This window comes from Sinohyriopsis cumingii, chromosome 1 (genome assembly GCF_028554795.1).
Source record: "Sinohyriopsis cumingii isolate HCF-2022 chromosome 1, ASM2855479v2, whole genome shotgun sequence".
Classification (NCBI taxonomy): domain Eukaryota; kingdom Metazoa; phylum Mollusca; class Bivalvia; order Unionida; family Unionidae; genus Sinohyriopsis; species Sinohyriopsis cumingii.
In genome coordinates this window covers 134,857,601-134,881,410 of record NC_142961.1, presented here as the reverse complement: position 1 = coordinate 134,881,410, position 23,810 = coordinate 134,857,601, and the positions used below count along the sequence as shown (strand labels likewise).

Here is a 23,810-nt window from a genome sequence, read left to right as displayed (position 1 = left end):
AGTGCATGCAGTGATTTTTGTGGCAAATTGCACAAATGAAAGAACAATGACAAGAGTTACGTTCCATATCTATTACATGAGCTACTTGGCTAGTTGTTCGGATAGATAATAGCACAATCAGGCTACCAATAGTGATGGGACCAGTATCATGTTTAACGGAACATATTAAAGCGTTTGAATGGTAATAACCGTAAAAGATGACAGTCTGATAGGACAATACAGAATAACGATTTAAGTGTGGATAAATTAAAAATGAGTCTGTACAATGTTAGTAGAAACACAACAATGTCAACTTACCGCAGTACACTGATGTAAGTTAAATGAAGCAAACCTTAATATTTCCAAAGTTCAAAATTTAATAAACCTTGTAAAATTTTAATTTAAGTTTTCAGAAAATATCAAAATATACCAATTTCAGATATTTTCTAAACGAATTATGCTAGAACATTGGGAATTATCAGGTTTGTGGCTTTTGTATTGTATTCAGAATTTGTGATGTATGGGTCATCCACGAATATTCTACACAGGTTTGAGATGTGAGGAGAATTTGTGCCATCAGTTACAGCTATCACTTTTGGGACGACTTCCTTGACTGAGTGTTCTCTGTTCTGTGCCAGGTCGCTAAAATACGCACATACAATCACGCCAACATTTCATATTCTAGAGCAGAGGTGTACTCACTTTCCAGTGCAAGTGCCGCATACACAAATTTACACCTTGTCGCGGGCCGCATAGTTCATTAAGTAAAATAATTAATATTTGAAATAGCAAAAACTAAAGGTTTTTCTAAATAACATCATAATTAATTTTGAGTTGTTAATATGTTGTTAATATTTGAAAACTTAAACTTAAACTTCAAAATAAGCACATTTATTTGATAAACAGAGTAACATAAAAAGAGTCAGTGCGAATGATGACTTGTTCCTAGGCCGCATGAAAACCCTTTGCGAGCCGCATGAAAGCCCTTGGCGGGCCACATGCGGCCTGCGGGCCGTAGTTTGCCCACCCCTGTTCTAGAGGATAGAAAATGTCCTATAATACCAAGAATATCAACATTATGGTTAAGGATCACAATCAAAAGCTAGAATAACAATTGCGATAAAAATCGATAAAGATTACATTCGTACTAGGACGAAATAAGTGTTATCTCAGTCCACTTCACTAACCACTCAAACCTGCGGAGACACACTCCTTCTTGGACAAGATACAGTATATATACAGTATTTCGGTACGTGTGAATAAGGTCAGTGTATATACATTATTTCGGTCTGTGTAAATAAGGTCAGCAAACACTAGCTAGACAAGGAAAAGCACACAGACCAGCATTAAGGTATCGCAAAATGAGGAAGGTAACACATCCGAAAAACATATATGCCCACCTTGTCTGGATATTTTAACCACCACGAGAGAATTCCCTTGTCTGTATACTTATTTCAATAAGTGCTTGGGAGACAACATCATGAATTGTTTCAAGAAATGACGGGGAAAGAAACGTTGCCTTTAACATCGGATGTGTCCGGTGAAAAACGGGCTGAGCATTTTCCATATGATCGAATTATGCCGTCAATGTTACCCGATGGTAAGAATAAAGTAGACCAACTGTGTGAACAATGTAGAATGGGTGGAAATACGGAACCTGCCGATAGCTTTTGTACCAGCTGTAGAGAGGCACTTAGTAAGGATTGTGTAATCATATAAGCGAAACGAAACGAGCATATTTTCATAGATATCAGTGATACTAGCTGCCATCCTGACATAACCATCGGAATATCTACGGGAATAAAGTGTTAACGTTATATTCATAACAATTTAGAATATTTATGTAGGTCTCATGGGTAAATATGCTGTTCTGAGTGTTAATTGTTATTCACGGAAATTGCAAAGCAAAATTGAAATTGAAGAATGATTGCATTATGTTATTAAACTCGAGGAACATGACTAGAAAAATTCAATTACCTGGTTAGTTAGACAAGCGTATATAAATTAACAAGGGCACGTTTTCGAAAAATGAACATGAAAATGCACGGATAGTGGAAGGGAGCGACACCTTGAGCTCATTGTTAGAAAAAAGAAAAGATCAAATCATCAAAGAAAGAGAAGATCTTTTGAAGAGAGAGAGAGAGTCACTCCACTTACACGAGAATAATGTGCAGTATCGCTCTTTGAAAGGTGCCCTGATAAACTCTCTGAAATTGTATAAAGAAGTGTGCAAATATAAAGACTATTATGAGTGTTTCGTAATATTGCGTAAAGTTGAAGATGAAGTAATGCAGTGTGAATAATTACTTCAGACAAAATATGCAGAAATAAAACGTGGATTCCAAACGTTTGGAAGCTTTAAGGAAGATGGACGACAATCAGCTTGCAAACATCAGTGTCACATAACTATAGAAGTAGCCCCTCCTGTTCATGTGATAGTAAGAAATTACACGCTAACATTGGCATGCTCTGGAAGACAACAGAATGGGAGGTTCCGGAAGCAACTATTACAGTTTTACGTTACAATATTTTATATCATATTGATCACGCTGTAATAGTACGATGTAGAAAAATTCGCTTTCCCCAACAGCGCAAACATGTGAATGAATAGTAACGGATACTATGTTGATTATAATTACAACACTTTTTATACACCAGGAGAGTATTACATTACGATGCTGTCCGTCTCTCTGTTCCTAGTTTTGTTTCCACATAAAAGTCCAGTTGTCTACCATCATTAGATACCACTCGATGAGAATGGCTTGCACTTGAAAACTATGTGATTTTTGCTCCAAAGTTTAAATGTCAAAGTCTATATGATTGAAAAAAATCAATGCCTTCTGCCTAATAACTTAACGCTCACTGGCCATACTCTAACCTTTCTCTTGTTTAATCAGATTTGCATCGCGTGATTAAAAGTAGTTATGCTTGCACAAACATAACAAAAAAATTATCAATTGTAAATAGTAATTTAATTACAAGAAATAGAAGTATACAACGCTGTTACTTGCACTTACCTACGGGTTCCCACCTATAGAAGAAGCCAACCGGAAATAGCGTATATGTTATCCCCACAAGACGAAGTACATGCTTCTTGTTATCGAAAAATAAAACAATAAATTATGGATAGGGAACATTTAGATAAAACTATTGAAAACTAATTTACTGTTCAGCCTTATCTAGATATGCGTGCACAACGCACTAGATTATGTCGCTTTCAAGACTGTTCCTTTGTTTCAATTTGTTTTAAAAATTTCCGTTAATACAGGTAAAATAAAGAATTATCGCTGACCTTCATATGTCGGCCGAACTCGAAAAACAAAACAGAAAGGAAATTGGCACACTTAAAAGAATCCAAAGTCAGTTTCCGGGGTTGGCTTGCTTTGCAATAAAATGACCCTTGTATCTGACATTGCTCGCTGCCAGTTGTGTTTATTCATCAGCCAGGCTTGTGTCATATGTAATCATAATTGATACAAAAAAATTCATTAATGTTTGTAGGATAAATAGTGTACCACAAGAACTTGCTTTAATAATACTTATGTAACCCATGCTAGCGAAAATATTATCATTTGAACTCACATTAATTGTATTTTCAAATAATGATTTTTATTTGCGAGATAGCTAACCTTGATACAATACAATATTAGTCATTTTGCTCCTTATAACGTATCGGGTAATATTCTTGTTTCATTTGCTAATTTGTTATAGTAGGCAGGATTATATTTTAATATAAATAATACTATCATGCAGGTTAGAGACTTTTTAATTTGTACTCTACGGAGATTGGAACCTAGGTCCGTGGGTAAACAGTACCCATCGCCTTACCTGCACACAAAGGCCCATATTCCCTCACGATTGAGCAGACATCACCAGAAAATGATGTTAGTTATATTTTGAAGGATAAAGCATATCTGATTGTTGGCTTATTATTTGATTGAAAATTTAAGGATTCATCTAACGATATTTATTTTACTACTCTTCCAAAGCTATAAGCGTGTAATTTTATTAAAAATTGCATTCAATATGTAAGGCTATCTATTCCCTCAATTCGATTCTATGCATATAGATTTTGAGAATATTATCATATACTTTTACCATATATTTTAGAAGCTATCTAAGAATACTACTGGAATAAGTTTGATAAATTATTATTTTAAGTTAAGTATCATAGCGTTCAAAATATTATTATTTAAAAACAGACAAGCATATGATTTAATAGAACGCAGACATAATTATCTACTTCAATACCTTTAGTCCCATATATAATTTTTAAATAAATGTTAAGAAAAAGATTATAAAAACAAAAAATTCTTTCTGATGTATCAGACTGCCGAGCAGATATGCTCATCCCCCGGTGTGAGGCAGATGATACGACCTCTGTGGACAGCTCAGGGCATCACCTCAATCCAGACCTCTCGACACTGGACTCAGACAGGCCTTCAGGCAGGCCTTCACGAAAGAGTGAGTGAGCAACTGTCCCTCACCTATATCAAACTCATATGCAGGCTATAACACTATTCCCCTCCCCACCAGATTCCTTTACTTCGTGTGGTAATTAGCGAGCAGCAAAGCAGCAGTTGTCGATACACTTGGAAGCGAGCTGTTGTTGTACACCTGTACACTGAAGGCTTAGGGAATAGGGCCGTTTTTCACTGGACAGAAGCAGCAGTGGTACTCGGAAGCCTGATGGGTAAATCGGCAGCTCTTTTCAGGATCACTCAGCTCACGTTTTTAGCATGATCAAAGGTGACCTAAACATTAAATGCTTCACCTTTTAACCCTGGTCTGCAAAATGCGGCTAATTGGATGTCGCCTTAGCAGTCGATAAGCTAACACGAAGACAAAAATGACGCAGCTTACCATGGATGCCTGGAACATGCTTACACTAGTGGACTTTACATCGGCAGATAGATCAGGAAAATAACAGCTCTCTTTGTTAAAGATCTGGCAAGACCCAAACATCCACATAACATCCCCGAGTGAAACACGACTAGCTAAGGAAGAACAACTCACTGAAACAAAGAAGACAGACCTGAAGGTGGTGTTCTGTTTGTCTTCAAATCTTGCTAGTCTGCAGACTAAACAACCTCACAAAGGGCGTAAATGACAGGCAAATGCAAATGAGACAACTCCCATTGTCTGAATAAGAAATCCAACTTACAAAATCCACCGTAACTAATCAAGACGAGAACAGCTGCAAATTTTATGAATATCTAGAGGATCTTATTGGAGAACTACCATATCAAGACATGCTCATTAAGCTTGGTGATTTCAGTGCTAGAGTTGGAACAGATTACCAGATATAGTCAGGTATCATTTGGCAAATCCAACAAAACGGACTTTTCATGCTAATCATCAAACCAGTCCTTTGCCTGCCAAGACGCAACAAGATGTTTTCGATGCAACCTTGCTCCAAACATTGACATCTGACTACGTCATTGTCAGGACAAGAAACCGGTTGGATGTCCGAGTGTCGAAGGCCATGGGATGTGCAGAATGCTAGACTAACCACAGGCTTATAGTGTCCAAGCTCAATATCAAGATGTAACGTATCTAGACCAGACGGTGAAAATGTGCCATAAAATCATAATGTATCCAAATTAAAACAAAACAATTTGAAATGACATCCTGATACAGTGACAGTGGCACTAGGATCAATATGAGACACCAGAGAAACGGCAAGCTCTTCAATCTGTGGCGATTACAGAAGAAGTTACAGGAAATGACTGTTCGCAATGTCCTATTTGCTGACAACAGATCTGAGTATGAAATGCAACACAGAATGGATTGCCTGTCTTCAGCTTGTGAAACGTTCGGTCACATAATCAGCATCAAAGAAGACAGAGGTGATGCACCAGCCTTCCTCAAGAAAGCCTAATGTAGAATCATCTATCAGAGTAGATGGCAGAACCCTCCAGGTAATGAAAAGGTTGACATTTTTGCTCACACTGTGCAGTCCACATTGATGATGAAACCAACACTAGAATTGCTAACGTAAATGTGTTCTTTGACAGACATGAAAATGTGTGGGTGTGGGGAGGCATCAATCTGAAAGAAACTGAAGGTCTACAAAGCTAGTGTGCAGTTGACCTGCGATATACGTGAGAAAGCTGGATAGTGTCTAAATGCCATGCCAAGAAGAGGGGCTGTTTTTACAATGGCTTCCTGAGCAAATGCATTAGGATACGTTGGCACAGCTGAAAGAGAGAAACTGATCTCAAGGTGGTCAAAGATTTATCAAGCCATCCTTGGCACACTTCAACACTGACCTTGCTGCCTGGCCCATTCTTATCTATTCTCTATTCTTGAGCTACAGACATTGCAATGAGAAGATTTGCATCGGAAATGCAGAAGTGCTAGCAGCGTAAATCTGATAACCGCAGCATACCTTCTATTGATCAAACAAATTAAAGCAGCATATACTGTCCAGTGTGATTGAAACTATTTAAAGCACAAATTGTCCTAACCAGCAAATCACATACTCACAGAGACTAAAGCCAGTTAATGATGGCATGGTCATCTTCAAACTTGAATGAAGAATAACAGCACGGATAGATTGTTTTCGTGCATCTTATTATCAGTAGATAGAAAGAGAAATTTTTCGTTAAATGTCTTAATGTACCAGTAGTCTCGAATGTACTGATGCACCAATAGACTTGTATGTACTGATGTGCTATTAGTCTTGATTTATAACAGTGATCTAGTTCAGCCTGTCTTTGAATGAATTAACAACAATCCCAAACTAGTGTTTTCGTCCAAAAATATAAACGAACACTTTGTCAGACCAATGAATAATTTAAATAAATAAGTACTGTAAAGGTATATCTGAATACAACATTAAACGATTCCACACAATGAATTTAAAATATGAAGAATAATACACTAATTTCAAATTACACAATATACTGACCAGGGTATGTTCGATTTATGTAGAACATTCCATAAAATTGTAAACAAGTTCTCTTCCAAAATAATCTAAGTTTGTAAATAAATTAGGTTTCCAACTCTAATCTAAATAAACGTCTGTGAAAAAGGCAAGAGTTAGGTAGGCAAAAATTCAATCACAAGCATGGTCAAGCACACACTGTAAATTAAATATACATAACACGTGACTTTTCGTTGTATGCAATAGAATGTTTGAACTCTTGGTCCCTGTCATAGGGTAGTGTTGCTATGGTCGATACTTGTGTAATATTTGTAATAAATAGCAAGGGGCTATGCGATAACCAACCATTTATATTGGTCTACTGAACAGTATTTTTGGAGACAATAAAACAGTGGCCTTTAGGAATTCCGTTTAGCTCATCCGGTCGTAAGACAAATGTTGGATGCGCTATGCAGCAATTATACTGATATATATCTGTAACAATGGCTCCAAGTTTTTGACAGTAAAAATAGGTTATTTATTCACTATATGTTAGTGCAACCACTGGTTATGGACGGTCAACTACATTATCGTTTGGATTGGGCAAGAATAGCATGAGCATTAATACTGGTTTTATTTCAGGGTTTCTATTTCTAATTCGACCTTCGTACAAATGCAATATTTGGAGTAAAATACGATCCTTATACTTATTTGTTCGTGTTATCTCGGACCTATTCCATGACTTTATAATCTCATTTCAGATCCTTACTCTTACGTTTGTCTGTTATATTCCATTCATTCCTTGATATTTTCCTTTTATTTTGGCATAATAGTTCATTTTCAAGTTGGGTAGGAAGCATAAGTCATTTTATTGGACAGCAAGAGACATATATTTACATCCGTGATTTATTCAAGATTGCTAAGTTCCATAACTAGAGTGAGCGGATACTTTTGGCCAAATAGCTCATTATCAAAAAGTGTTGAGTCACTTTTGGCCAAGTGATTCAAGAGTAGGTTTCTTTCGGTGTCGTGTCTAGTCCCTTCAAAGTTAAAATCTTAATTACGACTGTTCTCGAAAACAGATTAGCCTATAGCGTACTCTTTTCTTGTGGTAGTGGATTATTTTCAAGTTGGGTAATAAACATATGTCCTTATATTGATTAGCAGGACATATATTTACATGAGTCATTTATTAAAGATGGCTAAGTCCCATGTATAAGATGATAATGATATCCTTGCCACTAAACATCCAGTCTAACTCAGAGAGGAAGTGCGGTGATATAGCTTATAATAAAATAGTGTTGCATCACTATATGGCCAAGCGATCTAAGGGTATGTTTGGCCATCGTCGTGCGTCGTCCCTTGAAAACTGTTATTTTTAACAGCTTGGTCAATAATATTAGATGCGACATTCTGTTCAGCAATTAAATTTAACTGCTTTCTTTATGAGAGAAAAACCTTTATACGACGTATAAAATCCGCTTAACAGAATTTGCAGTGTAACATTTAAATTTGTTCAAAGGATGCATATTGACTGTTACTAATACCAAAAAATATAAACGATTCCTTGAATAAAGCTATTCAACCAAAGTTGAAAGAAATTGACATAATATATTCACAAAGAAGGCTTTGAATTTTGTACGAGAGATGTTGATCCATTATTACATATGATCGCTATTAACAAAATTTGAAAAACTTTTGCAGGCCATTTCTCCTCAAACCCGCTCAACATAACATGACCAAATGTGACAGAAGCGTTGCGAAAAGAGTCCGCATTGGTTATGTTGCATTGACTTTATTATAAAATATCTTTCCGAAATGGATCGAACTACATCTGCTTGCTTTATTATCCTACTCAAAAGCAAAACGACCAAATAAATCAAGGTTTTGTTTGTTTCATTTTAGATTTAATTGCTACTTACTACTGAATACAAATATTATTCCCCATTGGATAGAAACTGTACGTAAAAAGTCATCTAAAATTATATTTTTTGGCAATACAGAAGGATATTATAACAGTTTATTTGCTCGATTTAGTGTAGATATCTCAAAAATATGATTTTGAAGTTTCTAAACATGATGCGAATCAGACTTCCAATATGGCCAATGCTAATAAATAGGAAAGAATAACTATTTTTTATTAAAAAAGGGTCTAAAAGTATTTGACCCAATTTGGCATAGCATTCTACATTAGGCCGGAAAGGCTATAGCTATTCAGCATTGTAAAAAATGATCCCAATCGTAGAACATATATGGCCACCGTTAAAAAAGAACTTGACTTCACAGAAACCGCTCCGCAGAAGTTGATCCAATCTAGTAGAAATCAATATAATACTAAGGGTTTTCAAATTGATGCAGATGATTGTAGATGCAGCATCACATATAACAACCAATACTAAATGAAGGAGGTGTTTTAAACACATTTCCCTGAAAATGATATGTGTTTGACCAAATGTTGCAAATGTCATTATGGCATAAAGGGCATTTATTGTATACTAATGATGACAATCCACTGCAAAATGTTGATGTTACTAACAATAGAAAAGCTATAATAACTTCCTTGAAGAGTAAAGCTGAGCAGAAATTCGTCACAATCCACTAAACGGAATGTGACATAATGTGCTCTAGTCTGAATGACTTTCATAATTTGTAAAAGCTATGTTGTGATACATGTAATATCGGTTCCATAACGATTTAGACAGTTTTGTCCTTAAAAAGTAGCTGCACATAATTTGACCAACTTTACCAAAATATCCTGACATAAAGGCATTTTAGTGATGGACAGCTGATACTGGTGTGCAAACAGATTTGGATCTATCTGAGAGATCTTGAAATAATTGTTGTCATTACATGTGACATTTCTAAAGAACATTTACTACTGACCCAGATTTCATGCGCTCACTACAGGGAAGCTATCAGTTAGTTGATTGGTAGCAGGCCCTCTAATGTCTTTTCTACGAGGGATCTTTCTGCAATAATGCTTTAGTTCTTATTTCTATATGAAGGTCTAGATAGCTTGAATTGATCACATTGGTCAACATGGGAACAGTTTTGGTGTAATCAGGACATTAGTACTCTATTAATTGTTTTTTTCGATGAACATTTCAAATCTTTGTGTGCCCAGTGTGTATAAACTAGTGACATCTAATACGGTACATAATTCTATATTGTTCTCACTGATTATTATTTCCCCCCTCAATATTGAAAATGAACGCTTAAAACTTGCACAACATATATATCGTTTGCTGTTGCCTAATGAAATAACTAATACTACATTAAATATATATCACTCAATTTTCTTGGACATCTGTTTTTCTTCTATTTCAGGTAAAAAGGCAGATCCAACGTCTGTGGTATGTATAATATAGCATTGCCCGCTCTGTCCCAGACAATATGTATTTACCTGACACTCTCATCGTGTTATGACTAAAATCCAGAAGATACTGATGATCAACTGCAGTAAATTAATGATTATAGTTATTTATGAATTCTGATTCATATATATAGCTTTCAAAAGTGTAAACCTAAAGTGACAGATCTCATTCTTGAACCATGCTTATAACTGTCATTGTTATAGGAAGCAAGTCAGATTTAAGTTAATAATGTACATATTTGTATATGCAAAAATCCACATGATATATCGTTGGTATATACATCTAGTTATGTTAAAAATGAGTCATTTAAAATATATTAAATATCACATTGATATCTGATGAAATGCTGGTTACGAAAGATATTTATTCTCAAAACAGGCATTTCTTACCCTTGCTTTGATAATTCCTTTAGCACATTAAATGACCTTACAGTTGTAAAAAATATTCCTCATTATTATTATACAAAATGAAGTAAAACCTATATAATCTGTACATCTGTTCATACGAAGATAAAAGTAGAGAAAAAAAAAACACTAGACTCATACTTTCAATTCTGAGCTAAGTTACTTTTGTCTTTTATTCTGTTCGTTCTTTTTTTAATATGTGATTTTGACCTACAAACCTACAAGTTATGTCGTGTTGAAAATAATTCTCCTTTTCTAACATCGAGCATGTACTACAGGATTACGCATATTCATTTTTATTTCTGAATGAAAAATCATAGCCATGTTCACAAATTAGGAAGCTGGAAAATAGAAACAAGAATTCGTTTTCGTAGTAAAGAATATTTCTTTCAATTTAAAAAACACACACGAAGAACGAACAAAACATTAAGCCGTTGTTATCTGTTGGCTGGTTCCTTTGAAATTATTCGCGATATAGTTATGATTAAGGCCTTATTTTACCAAACCAATTCGTAGGAAAGTCCAGCTTTTCAGAAACGGAACCAACTGTGATATGATTAGTAATGTAGAAAGGACGAACATTTTTGATAATAAATGGTTTGTTTCCCTGAGAAGTCACCACCTTATATGAGAAATTTAGTAAAGTAGAGTTAACCAAGGTGATAACAAAGACCGGGTAAATGGAAGTTGATATAAGCCGAATCGGAAAGACTTTATTCATACTTCCTGTGGGGGGGGGGGGATTAATGCATTTTCCATAAGAGTTGTAACAACATAACCTGGTGGGATTTCGGATTTACAACAGAACACTTTCGATGGTGATACAAACGCAATGTTTAATGACGAATAACTTGAATGAGAAAATTAATACGTCCGTATAATATCCAAATATTGGATCAATTAACATAATCCACACGAACTAAATAATGAAAATACAAGTACATGACCTTATACAGTACAAGGACAAGGGGTGAATGATTCACAGTGATTTCACAACGAACGAATTATGTGTTTTACTCAAATAGTAAAACTATGGTATTTTACTCATATAGTAAAATGTATTCACTCAAGTAGTGAAAATGATGAAAACAAAGGGACAGATGCACAAAATATCTGTACAGTCCCAAAAACACACTGGGTATTACAAAACACAAATATTAGCCCACGTCTAAAGATTACATGTATGGAGTTACACACTCCATCAACTGCACAATTGGCTATGAGTCACACTGGCCATTTAAGCAGTCAGTATTCAAGGTTGGCCAATCAAGCAATCAGCGCTCACCAATCTCGGTCAGTAACGCCCGATCAACTGCTACTCGACCAGTAACACTGTTTACTCTGCTCTATGGATGCTATGATTCAGCTTCACAGCTGCTATGGTCAATTTCTATGGTTAGCGGTACAGCTGGTACCATGTCGACTCCAATCACTCCGATAACTCTGATCACTCTGGTCAGCAATACAGCTCCGACCCCGATCACTCTAATCACTCTGGACAGCTATACGGCCGAGACTCTGATCACTCTGGTCAGCTGAAAATACATCTAACACCGTGTACTGTGCATGACACGGGAATATACGATAACATATAATGATGTTATATACGGTAAGCTACACATGTTACATTATCGGCACAATAATTGCACAACAATGCACAAGTTCAGAAGTGAACCTAACCGTGCCCGACAAGAATCCTACCGTACTAAACGTTTCTTAAGAATGCAACTTTATATATAAATCTCTTGCTAAGTCACACACAAGAATAGAAAATATTTGCATGATACTATCTAAGCCGAAAATATACAAAAATAAACGTGGTAGTACAATAGTTATAACTTATACACAGGAAATTAATAACTCACATACCTCCACAGCTGAAGATGTGCAAGTCTTTAAAGTAGACGGCTCACTGACAAGACGTTCCGTAATGTAAAGATTTATTCTTACGGTGAGGTATTTACACAAAGACGATGCCACAATGCATCGTCGGTGCGCTGGAAGTATTCGGTTCTTCCCCTCGAAAGCACTTCGCACGGTCGGCATAGGATGAACCAAAGTCATTATTTCGAAATCTTTGTACAATATAAATAAATCACCATCGGGGTATCGTTGTACACAAAAATAAAGAAACTCGAGTACATGTATTTAATAAATAAATGAATTTATACAATTCATATTCCATAAGAGTGATAGTGGGTTTGAATTGAGTATGTAGACAATGTATCGGCGCCTTCGAGCCTCTGGCGACACTATCACTAGTTGACTTGTTGCTCTTGGCGCAAACATTCTTGCATGTGGAACTATTGGAACAAAGCCGGCCGCTCGAAACGACTATGCTAACCGTTTTACTGATTATTCAAGGCCTTCTCCATCAGATCAGAATAAGTGTTCAGCATCTGCTCTTGAGAAGATTCCAGCCTCGCATCTATTCATTCCGCAAAAGTCTTGTGTGTCTTGGAGCTTTGGGTATTGCAACATCATAGGTCTTCTATAAGTAACGTGATATAAAAGATATTCTAGAGACATTGGGAGATGTGGTAAGCTCCCCTGTGAACGCGCATCTCCACCAGGAAATACGGCGATGATTTGATATAATATATCATTTTCTTTTATTTCCGGTAAAAATTCTGTCTTCTATACACCCACCAACATATTGACCAATAGTCAAAACCATCGTGTATTCTGTTCTTAGTCTCAGCGATTGTTGTTTGTTCTGGTCGATTACTGTGACTTAGCAGAACACTGCTATTTTTAAGATGTGTTTTTGCCGTACCAGTGATATGTCTTGTAGAGGGTATATATATATATATATATATATATATATATATATATATATATATATATATATATATATATATATATATATATATATGCAAAAGTATGCGTGCTTCAAAATGAATTTGCATCGCAGTTTTTATATTGGACGTGGTTGTCGTCAAGGAGAGCCACTCTCACCTTATTTGTTTTTATTATCAGCATAAATATTATGAATTATGGTTCGGAACAATAATGATATGTAAGGCATATTAATAAATGCATAAACTGGCACATTATACTGATGACATATCGTTCCTCGGTAGAAACATTTGACGCATTTGTTTCAATATCGGGACTAAACGTGAGTGTCAGTAAACCAAAAGTCATTGAAATAGGGGCATTAACAAATTCACATACACTGATGTGTACAAAGTTAGGATTTGATTGGGTTTCAGATTTATCACTATTAGAAGTTTAGTTATCTATGAATATAGAAGACGTTGTAGAAATGAATTTTGAAAATAAATTTCAAGATGAACAAAACAATTAGGGTAACGGAATAGGAGAAAAATAACAATATACGGGGAACATTGTTTTCCTATGGTCAATGACCTTATCTAAACTAACACATGTATCCTTAATGCTACCAAATCCAACATAAAAGATTCGAGAACGAATTGACAAAATATTTCCAATTTTTATATGGAAACTGGTCCTGATAAAATATATAGAATAACACTTACTAATAAGAAAAAGTAGGTGGATTGAACAAATATCAGGTAAAGCGTTTGCAGACTAATCAGTTTGAAGGACAATATATATAATAGACTTTTTTGTTAATAAATATGTTTTGTCCCTTACACTTTTTTGAGGTAAATGATTTACAAATATGGAGATTACCCAAACAAATAAAATTTTGTTTATGAAGGATGTTTTTGTATCATGAACATTGTCTATCGCGATAGTAGATGACAGAAAATTCCTTCAGTTTTCACAGGAGGCTGTCAGGATAGACAGAATATAACGATTAACAAGAGACCAATATTGTATCGATCGTGGCATTCATAGATGGTAAACATTATATACCATTTCTTAGGTGAGCAAGGTTTATACTTATCATATGAGGGTTTTTTGTTATAATGTTTTATTCAGCCCAGATTACATAATATGATGGTGCTATAAGTGCGATCAGACTATATTTAAAAAGATTAAATTTCCAGCACATGAACAAAAGCTGCACTCCTTTTTACTAAGCAATATTGAATTTCTTTTCACAAAAAAGGGATACAGAGAGACATATAATAGTCAAATAAAAACATTAATACCGTGTCAAAGAGCTTAACAAACCTTTTGCTTTATTAAATTCAACATCCAAATAGAGAAGAATAAGTAGAATAAGATATATTAAATTCTTTAAAAATTTCCTTTGAGTAAAAAGTTATGGTGGATCCAGTTTAGAATTAACAATAACATACTGATCGAAATAGGTTTGGTATTCAAAATATGTTTTGTAGTTGTAGCTGATAAAATGTGTTTTTATGCAATAGTGAGGAAGGAACGATTACACATTTATTTTGAAACTCTGTTGTTGTGAAACATTTTAGGGGCGGGTTTAACATTTTTATAGAATTGAGATTGGAGTGAATTTTTAAAATCTTATATTTACGAGATTTAAATGAGTCTTGCAAATCAAAGTTTGTTAATAGGTATTACTACTAGCAGAATATATTATATTTAGATCGAAATTTCAAACCAATAAACCAAACATGCAAGAGCTCTACCTTGATTTGATATTTCATTTTAAATTTGAAGCTAATAAGTTGGACGTATGTGATCCAAAAGTACAAAAGTCATTTAACAAATGGTACCACGTGAAAACGTATTTTACAGGGAAAATGAATAGTGGCTATGGAAGTGGAAGAATGTGATCATTGAATTCACTGTTGACTCTGAGAAAACAAACTTTTCTCTCACTCTCTTTTCGTATGTGTATGCAGGTAGGCATTCACATATAGATGTACACACATTTAGTTACATATATAAGTGTATAACTACCTACATACAGATGGGTCCATTTTAAAACAGAAGCTCAATTTTTAAAAATAAATCAATTAAAGTGATAATTAATTAAGACAGGTTAACGTGAAATGTATTTTTCTACATTCATAAATCGTGTCTATGAAAACTTCCTGATACGTGTTGCAATCGATATTTACCAGAATGTACTGTTACCACTCTATGGTCTTAAACTAATTAACAGAAACGCCAATCCAACAAGTTTAGTAACATTGAACAATTAATGTATTTCCCTATCCTGCAAACTAAAAATTTAAAAGAAACTTTCAGTTTTGTGAACTAAATCATACATCATCCTAAAAGTTATAAACATTGCAAAAAGGATAAAGCGTTCCGAATGAATTCCAGTATTTAATGTTCTGATGTGACAGTAGCAATGAACGAGATGATGTAATCACAATCTTTATGTATCACAAATATATAATCCAGAATGTCCTTGAATTAACTCGCAATAATCCCAGGTCCAAGGGTCATTAATCGCTTTGTAATTCCAATTAATAGTTTAAATAAATAATCATAAATTATAACTGAACACAACTAAAAATGATTTCACAATAATTGATATTAAGATGGAAATGGGTAATCTTGTTGATTGCAAATCTTGTAAACATTCCCACTTGACCTATACAGCAATAATCTTTTCTGAAAGACTCTGTTATCTTGATGGAAAATTACTCTAAACTGTAAACAAGGTAACATTTGCTTACTTTCATTTTAGCAACAAATCTGATAGAAATCAGGCAGACCATATCATTTCCAAGGTAAAAAACCAAAGCTCTGTGCCCAAATAAAAAAGACGTTTGCAAATGATCATTATCTTGAAGAATAATCTACAGTCATGGACAAATGTTTGCTATGTAAATAGGTTGCATCAATAATTCGATCAAAGAAATTTCGAACAGTTTCCAAATGATCTTTCTAAGTATCGGTGTAGATAACGTCATCGATGTACTCATCGCAATTATCTAAACCAGATGTTATCATGTTTATGAAACGTTGAAATGTTTTCGGCACAAGGATACATTGTGAACTCTAGTTACTTTTACATGGCATATGAAAACATGTTTCAGCTAATAATGACTTCCTTATCTCTAAAATGCCTGTTTGAGAGGATTTATCGTGTAAGGTTGATCTTTAAAAGGTGTAGAATCTACAGTGTCAACGACATTGTAGATTTTATTTGTTCGAGTTGTAGGATCAGGAAACAAGAGCTCTAGTTCACCTAACAATTGTTCTAGTTTACTCTTTTGTTGTGGCTGTTAGATGTGAAATGTTCAGTTCTAGTTCTTAAAAAAAATATTTCTGAATACCGAATATTGTTAAAACCAAAGTCTCTATAGTGCAATTGCATGACATCGTTTAAATCCTCCCTATGTGGGACAGATACAACTTACCTGATTGGATAACGTACAGAACTATCTCGGTTAACATAGTTCTTTAACATATTTATATGGAATAGTTGTTAACGTCTCCTCCCCCTAGTGTTAATGATATAATTTAAGCCACTTACTATATTTTCAATTGCATAAGGATCACAATGCTTAGCCTGAAGAAATGTCTGAGGTAAGGGCCAAAGAGCCAGACCACTATCACCATGTTAAAATTTCCTTTACGTTGTAGTTCTGTCATACATTAACTTTATTCTTGACTTAGTAGACTGAAAATTGTTTCTTGCTTCTTCACAAACAATCAACAACTTATATTTGAAAGCAAAAACATAGTCAAGACGATTAATTGCGGAATCTTCGTTTGAAAGAAATTTATCCGATAATAACTTCAACGGATCGATGGATAGTATATTTGAAAGCTAATTAAAATGATTAAACCTCATCATTCTTAAAGTAATTGCATAACAGCAAGATACTGCAAAAGAACAACCTCATGCCAATCATATCCGGTATCGAAATAATAAGACCGATTCATATTCTTTAAAGTTTTGGCGAAATCTGTCCAAAAATCCCCATGACTTTCAGGGTAGTTGGCAGATTTAAACTGTTTAATATTAAATTCATGCATACCGGTCTTGAAAATGACAGACATAAAATTGAACCCTTGATCAGACTGAACAGATTTGGGAAGGCCAAACATTTAAACAATTTATTAATCATTTAATCTAGCTTTAGATTTCATTTTCCTCAAAGGAATTACCGCTGGTAAACTTGTATATGCACACAATATTGTTAAAAAGTATTGTTTACCTGACTTGGTCAGGGTCTGACACAGTCTGTTATAGTTCTGGTAAATGGTCCGTCAAATACAGAAGGAGGTTTCAGATGAGCCTTATGTATCTTCTGATTAGGTTTTCCTACCATTTGATAAGTATGACAAGGTTTCCATATTTAAAAACAGCTTGTCTAATTTTCTGCCTATGTTTTATTTCTATCTCTCCTTTTTCTTTTTATACGCTTTTCATCCCTCTACCTTTGTACCTTGATTTGCAGTTGTCTCTTTTCTCTTTCTCTCTGTAATTGAATTTCTTCTTCTTTATTTATTTTCACGTCTGATTTTCTTTTTCCTTTTGAATATTTGATTCACATCATTTCATTCTGAAGCTGAACATTTTAAAAACTATTTTTCTATTTAAGTTTTAGCATAATATTTAGTGAGCTATGAAATATGTTGCTTATAAATGACCCGTATAATGTACAAATGTTAAGTACTCAATAAAAATATACATAACGTTATTATCACTGGAGTTCGTAATTGGGATAAATATTCGTATGTGATTCACATGTTTGCCATGATTTTAACCGTAGTGTATATATGTATGCACGCTTGTTTAGGTTTTAAGTGCACATCAAAACATTCCTGGCTATAAAATGTCAAATAAGTATAGGTATCATAATGAAAGGCATACAGATCAGGAACAGAAGGCACAAAGTCCTTCAGACAGTAAGTCATTTTTGTAGTAAACCAGTTTCATTAAAAACGTTAAATACTGTCTCAGCTGGAATGAAATCAGGTGATGCAACCAAGGGCAAAATATTGCCTAGATTGGTTGCTTTCTACAACATGTAAGTGCGTTCATTTGGCCATTTTTGCATACCAAAGCTAGTCTGAGGATCTGGGGGCATTTTGAAAGATTAGCTTGCTATATTACCTTGTTTAAGGGAATGATATCTGTGTCATATGCACAGCTTGAAATATTCCCACCTATTTTTTTCTCCTAATTTCGTAAAAGCGTCCAAAACAAAGCTATTCGAAATGTTCATTATTTCTTCTATATGTCTTTGTAATTTATGCAACAAGGTTTTCTCGATATCTCTTAAAGAGACACAGTTCAAACTCAAAACCCCATAGTTATAACGTTTGGGGCACATCCTAAATCAAAGTCATGAAAATTTTGTAGACCTTGAAAAAAATAAAATTAAGACAATTCATTTGTTTTCAAATTTACACAAGGTACACATTTATGTTAGCTTGAGCTTACGTTTTGTGCTCCAGATGGTTTAAAGGATACAGGACCAGATAACTGCAAAGATCATTCAAGCCTTATCAAAGAGCATAACGATTATTTGATATCAGGTATGGGTCTAAATGTATTGCCAGTCTGTTTAGATTCTAGTCCTAAACGTTTCCATTTCATCACAAATGTGTCATATTAGATAAAGAAAATACACCGTTTGCGTTGAGTGCTGCCCACACAGCAGAACTTGCTGCTTATTTTGATTTTTTACGATGGGTATTCGTTTAAAAATCTTTTTTCGAATGTATACAATTATTTTATATCCCACCCATCACAACCTTTTAGACTTTTGTTTGAAATCTTAGCAGAACTCATTGTGATCATGAGAATTGTCTTTCAAGGTTATTATCACTAAAACGTATCTTTTATCTTCACATACCTTTAACAAAAATATACATAAATCACTCGAATTTCTTATCCAGAAATTAATGATCAGGTTTAATTTGGTGGAAATGTCTATGTCTATCTATCAGAATCACCTTATATATTATTCTTTAAATTTGAGCAACACATTAATTTGTTCTATGTAATCAATAATAACTGCCCTAGCCTAAAATGATGGTTCCTTTTTGTTTCACTCAAAGAGGGCACAAGATATCAAAGTTAAAAATAATGCAGCTATGATTATACGCACAGTTTCCAGTTTTGTCTAAGTTAGGGACATGTTACGAGGACTTATTTTCTTTATTTAGGTTTGCCATTAGCATATGTGTAGGATCAATAATTGTTTTCCAATGCCACCTTTGAACATCATTCAGTTATTAACGCTGCAATCTTTAGAATAAAAATCATTTTGCATTACAAGTTACAGTTTTCGCCAGAAACAAAGCCTGATCTTTGTGCTCTGTACGACTTTGATAAGAAAGACGATACTGAACTGAGTTTAAAGAAGGGAGATATACTTCAGCTATTAGATGACAGGTAAGACCAGTTATTATTTCAATATACTTCATGTGATATTGACAGGTAAGACCAGTTATTGTTTCAATAACTTCATGTACTATTGACAGGTAAGACCAGTTATTGTTTTAATATACTTCATGTAATATTGACAGGTAAGACCAGTTATTATTTCAATATACTATAAATGATCTATGACAGACATTACTAACTTTTGTTTTTGCTCAGTTTGATTTTAAGATAATTATTTCCATGTCAACATGCGTATGATTCTCTGTTTTCTAGCGCCAAATAGAGATCGCCTTTTTAGAAAAAGCCACTTATCCTTGTTAGTCCCTTAATTAATACGAGCTTTTATTTGAGACAAAAGCAATGGCCATTTGGACCCTGGAAACTTGCAAAATGAGTTTGAATTCATGTGCCGAAACTCAAATAATGATTACATGGAAACATTGTCTTTTAAGCAGTTCTTTAGTGTATTTGCTGACATCTACCTAACAGTTCTTTAGTACATTTGCTGATATCTGCCTAGCAGACTATCGCTGATTTCGAGACTGTTTTTATTGTTGTATATGTTTATATCCTGGCTTAGAAAATTGTGGTATACGTACATAAGAATTTCTTTGTCCTTTTAAAAGATCCATCCATGCATCCATGTGTCCATCCATCCTACCTTACATGTACTGTGGCATCCTGAATAAGAACAAAATATTGACATAAGACTTCCATTGCTGTTTCTTCTTTTGGTGAAAGTGGATAAACAAACCTGGTTTAAAATAGTATCCGTACATCAATGGATGTAGACATCAGCAAAACGCTGATAAATTGCAACATTCCTCCTCCACATCTGCGTCGCCAGGAAGCTACCAGAAAAATGTTGGCTAAGGTCTATGCCAGTAAGAAACTTACACTGTACATTGACATCACCTGACATCCAGCAGTCCGCTTGGCTTCGAGATGCCCAATTTGGTTAGGTCCGTTGCCGGATGATATGATAACTATTTCTCATCATGGAGTGTTGAGTGGTCTTCAACAGATGTTGTAAACAACTCCGTCGTAGATGAGTCATCTGCCTGCCATACTGGATTCAACTTTTCACTTCATCTATGGACCACACTGAACCGCTTTCGCACAGGACAGGGTCGTTGTGCAGTCAACCTAGTGTTATGTATATTTTATTTGATCTTTGTATCTGATTTAATTATTTGTAAGTTTTAAACTCTTTCTATTTTTTATTTCATTATATGTCAAAATAATGTAGTTTTTTTTATTAGGAACTCGCACTTTTTCCAGAAAATAATTTGACCTTGACTGTTCATTTCTATAAACATAAGCCTGACCTGGTTCCCGACCTTAATTCAAATTTAGCAACAGTCAGGTCACGTAACCCTAGACTTGCAAATAGTTTTTAGTGAAGTAAACAACTCTTATTGTCGAAGCAGAATGATTGGTTCTTATCATGGACATACAGGGGCTACGTGATTTTATATATATATATGTAAACATGACTACGTGACCCTTATCCGGGGCGTAAAATTCAAGTTTTAAACCATCGTTTTAGAGAAACAACAACAGTTGGGCTTTTACACTGGAAAGTGTCTGTTGTGTCAGCTGGAGTTTTTTCGTAGTATTTGGATTCAAAAGGATTAATTCTTTTTTCCTGGAAATATTTTGCGATCATGCAGAATTCTTGAACAATAACATTTCTTAAAATTTTGGGGGGATTTCCAAAACCGGAGGATTAATCATTATGTTTATACAATAAACTGTAGACTCCCAGCACAGTACAAGTTACATCATACGTCATCGCTTTCCATCTTGAATTCTTCGTCGGTACTTAAACTTGATTTAATTGGAAGATTTCATTATTACGATTTCTAAAATTTTATTCGTGGATTATTCTTGGATGACCTTTGGATTTGATTCTTGAAACCATAAGTTAATTTTTCACTTTTTACAGTATTTTTCCATGGAGATAAATTATTTGTTATATTTTTTAAAGCTTGATGTTTTCACTCTTTCTTCTTTTATTGTTTGTCGAGCCTAAACACATAACATAAAAGAAATTGAATCTTTGGATAGAATATTTCAGAAATCTTCCCCTAGTATTTGAAATTTTTAGTGAAATCGGCAAGGTTTTTCTAAAATGTCCTCAAAAGTGGAAATCTTTCTTTCAAATCCTACCCAGGAACACTTATATCGTTTCAGAAAAGATGAATTCATTGAACTTGCCTGATAATACTATCTTTCTGAGGTAAAGGCTTCCTTAACGAAACAAGAAATAAGAAATAGTTTGGTTCAGTATTTGGTAGAAAAGAATGTTATGGATAAAAGTGCTTTGGTTTTGATCAGTAAGTCTGTATCAGACTCTGACATAAAAATGAAGGAAATATAATCAAAATACAAGATGGAATTGTAGTTGAGGAAGCTATAAGTTCAGAAAGAAAAAGAAGGAAAACAAATGTAGTTGCAACTGGAGAAAGAACAAGAACAAATGCTTTGTTGTACAAAAAGAACAAATGCAATTACAATTTGAGAAAGACGAGAGAGGGACAAGAAAGAGATAAAGAAGAGCAAATGCAAGTACAGATACATAAGGAAAAGAGAGAGAAAGAAAGACAAATACACTTACAAAAGGAGCAAATGCATTTACAGTTGGAGAAAGAGAAACAAAAGAAAGAATAACAATGAACAACGAAAGAAATGGAACTGGCAAGTGAAAAGCACATTCATACTTCAAATCCAAACTTAAATTTTGATCTTGCAGAGATTATTATATTAGTGCTCCCTTTCAGAGATAAAGAAGTAGACAAATATTTTCCTTATTTTGAAAAAGTTGCTGAAAAATTAAAATGGCCAAGGGAGCATTTGACTCAATTATTACAATGTGTACTTACGAGTAAAGCTAGTGATATTAACCACTGCCAAACAAATTGGTAACTATGAAGCGGTCAAAAAATGCATCATAATGGGTTATGAGTTATCGGCAAATATTCAGAAGCTATAGACAAGAAACTAGACAAAGGCGTGTCGAATTTGCTAGAGAAAAGAGGAGTTATTAGATAGATGGTGCTCAGCCAAGAAAGTTGAACACGATTATGAAAGTCTCAAACAACTCATAGTACTCGAAGAGTTCAAAAACTGTGTCCTTAGTGACGTAAAGTCTTATCTTGACGAGCATCAGATTGAAACCATGTAAAATGCTGCTCGAGCCGCTGATGAGTATTCTTTAACTCATAATGTCCCTTTTGTAAATAAGACTTCAACTCAACAGTCTTCTGGGAGAAAGGTATTTCAGCCTAATATAAACCCTGCTAAAACTAAAAATGGCACAACGTCTAGAAATCAAGCTTCTAATAAGCTTGATTCAAGATCCTTGTCTCTTCCTATGTGTGCCTATTGCAAGAAAAAAGGACACATTATTTCTGATTGCTACACATTGAAAAATATGCATCAGAATCAAGACAGACCTATTCCAAATGCTCTTATTTCGAAGAGGTCAAGGTCACGGTCATGTATGGAAAGCAAAACTTTTGTTTGGTCTAATAAACCCCAGTCTAATTTTATTATGTGGAATTATGAACCATTCATATCGATGGGTTCTATATCACTTTTGAATGATTCGGCCAATCCTAACCCTATAACAAGTTTAAGGGTCACAGGAGCTTCTTAGGGTCTTTTATTGTCAGGTATTTTGTCTTTTTCTGAGAAGTATTCTTCTCATTGAAGTGTTTTTATTCAGGGAGTATAGTGCGGCTTTGTTAATGTTCCTCTCTATTGTGTGAATTGTGTGAATTGTCATCAGACTTAGTCCCAGGACCCGTGACAGTCGGCACATTCTCTGTTTTACCCGTTGATGGTATTCATTTATTACTAAGCAACGATCTAGATGGACACAAGGCTGTGGTTAATCCACTTGTAACTGACAAGCCTTGCTTGGATCAGAAAGTTGATCCAATTGAAAAAGAATTCCCTGAGTTATT

General features: G+C 34.5%; 1 protein-coding gene across 1 annotated transcript in view; it reads left to right on the top strand.

Moving 5' to 3' along the window:
- LOC149807900 (uncharacterized) overlaps positions 1-23,810 on the top strand; it is an 83,271-nt gene that overhangs the window by 14,040 nt on the left and 45,421 nt on the right. The window contains exons 4-5 of the mRNA XM_089971785.1: positions 10,175-10,200; positions 19,733-19,848. Coding sequence (XP_089827911.1) covers positions 10,175-10,200; positions 19,733-19,848 — 142 coding nt within the window. The remainder of the gene's footprint in view (positions 1-10,174; positions 10,201-19,732; positions 19,849-23,810) is intronic.